Source organism: Stegastes partitus, unplaced genomic scaffold, assembly GCF_000690725.1.
Source record: "Stegastes partitus isolate 25-593 unplaced genomic scaffold, Stegastes_partitus-1.0.2 Scaffold1130, whole genome shotgun sequence".
Lineage (NCBI taxonomy): Eukaryota > Metazoa > Chordata > Actinopteri > Pomacentridae > Stegastes > Stegastes partitus.
This window is the reverse complement of record NW_007578861.1, coordinates 30,417-31,612: the sequence shown is the minus strand read 5'-3', so window position 1 is coordinate 31,612 and position 1,196 is coordinate 30,417. Positions and strand designations below refer to the sequence as shown.

At 42.4% G+C, this 1,196-nt stretch overlaps 1 protein-coding gene across 1 annotated transcript in view; it reads right to left on the bottom strand.

Annotated features, from left to right (window-relative positions):
- The window catches only part of LOC103368180 (tripartite motif-containing protein 16-like protein), an 8,749-nt gene extending 8,393 nt beyond the window's left edge, over positions 1–356 (bottom strand). Inside the window, exon 1 of the mRNA XM_008296456.1 lies at positions 281–356. Coding sequence (XP_008294678.1) covers positions 281–335 — 55 coding nt within the window. The 5' untranslated portion in view covers positions 336–356. The remainder of the gene's footprint in view (positions 1–280) is intronic.
- Positions 357–1,196: the final 840 nt, after the last annotated feature.

The following is a 1,196-nucleotide window of genomic DNA, read 5'->3' as shown; positions in this document are numbered from 1 at the left end:
ACAACATCTAGAACTTCAATGCAATGAAAAAAAAAGAGAGCAGAAATATAAAATAAATTCACTCTGAACTGAAATTTCTGTAAAATTTGAGTCACATTTTAACACCCATATTTGATAAAAGTGGGATTTACTCATGTTTTACTTGACGTAGCAGCAAATATTGATGTCAGTGTAGCTTCTATGATAAAAAACAAGCAGGTGATGCCACGGACTGAGTGGGAACCTGGTTTAATGCCCCTCACAGGTGCCCCTAGAGTCTCAGGTGAGGATGATTTCTTACCTGCTTTCTTGGGCACAGGCATGATTGTCTTGGTGCTGGCGACGCTGTTTGGCATCAAACGATGGAGGTCTTCTGATTGTGTCCGCGTGTCCCCAGAGGATCCCTCTTATTAACTCCCAGATGAGTGGGGAGGGGGGTGCACAGGTTCTGGTTGGATGTAAGAGTCACCCAAAGGGACGGTCGTGTCACATGAAACTCCTGATCCTTTCTAGGGATCAGATTGATGGACACAAGCAAATACCCAGTATATTCCAAGTATGCGTACTTATTTGCATACACATGGGCCGAGCACGTGCACGAGGGTCAGTCCCCGGATTACATCACATACGAAATGACAAAGACAAATTGATGTTTTTGAGGTACAGGGGAGAATCTGCAGCCATGCGCCGACGCCTTTTAGTTCAAGTTTACGGGACATATTTGTACTTTGTTTTTGTCACCTCAGGAACACTGTGACCCTTGGCCCAAGGATAGCCTCTGATTTTAAAAGTTCAACTTAAACTGACCCCGACAGAAGCTATATGTGTTTTTTTCTGTACGGAGAGTGTGAGAGCTCAGTATTTAACATGGCAGCCAGCGACACACTGGGGAGCTGTCGTCAATCCAAGAGCCCATCAATCAGCAGCTGCTGCAAGTGCACTCTGGCAAGGAACTTGGGGCAAAGCGTATAAAACTGCTGGTGTAGTCAAAGCTTGAAAATAACAGCTTGCAATTCGTCTGTGTGCAGATGCTGACATTACCTTTTAGATGCCTTAAGTAGCTACTTTTAATTGCGCATAGACTTATTAGTTAAAAGTGCTTTAAAGTCTTTTTGAAGGACTTTAAAGTGCTTTAAAGTTCTTTTCAAACATTTTAAGGAACTGTTCTTAGATTTAAATCTCGTTGGAAAGCAATACAACTTCAAATTTTGTTTTAT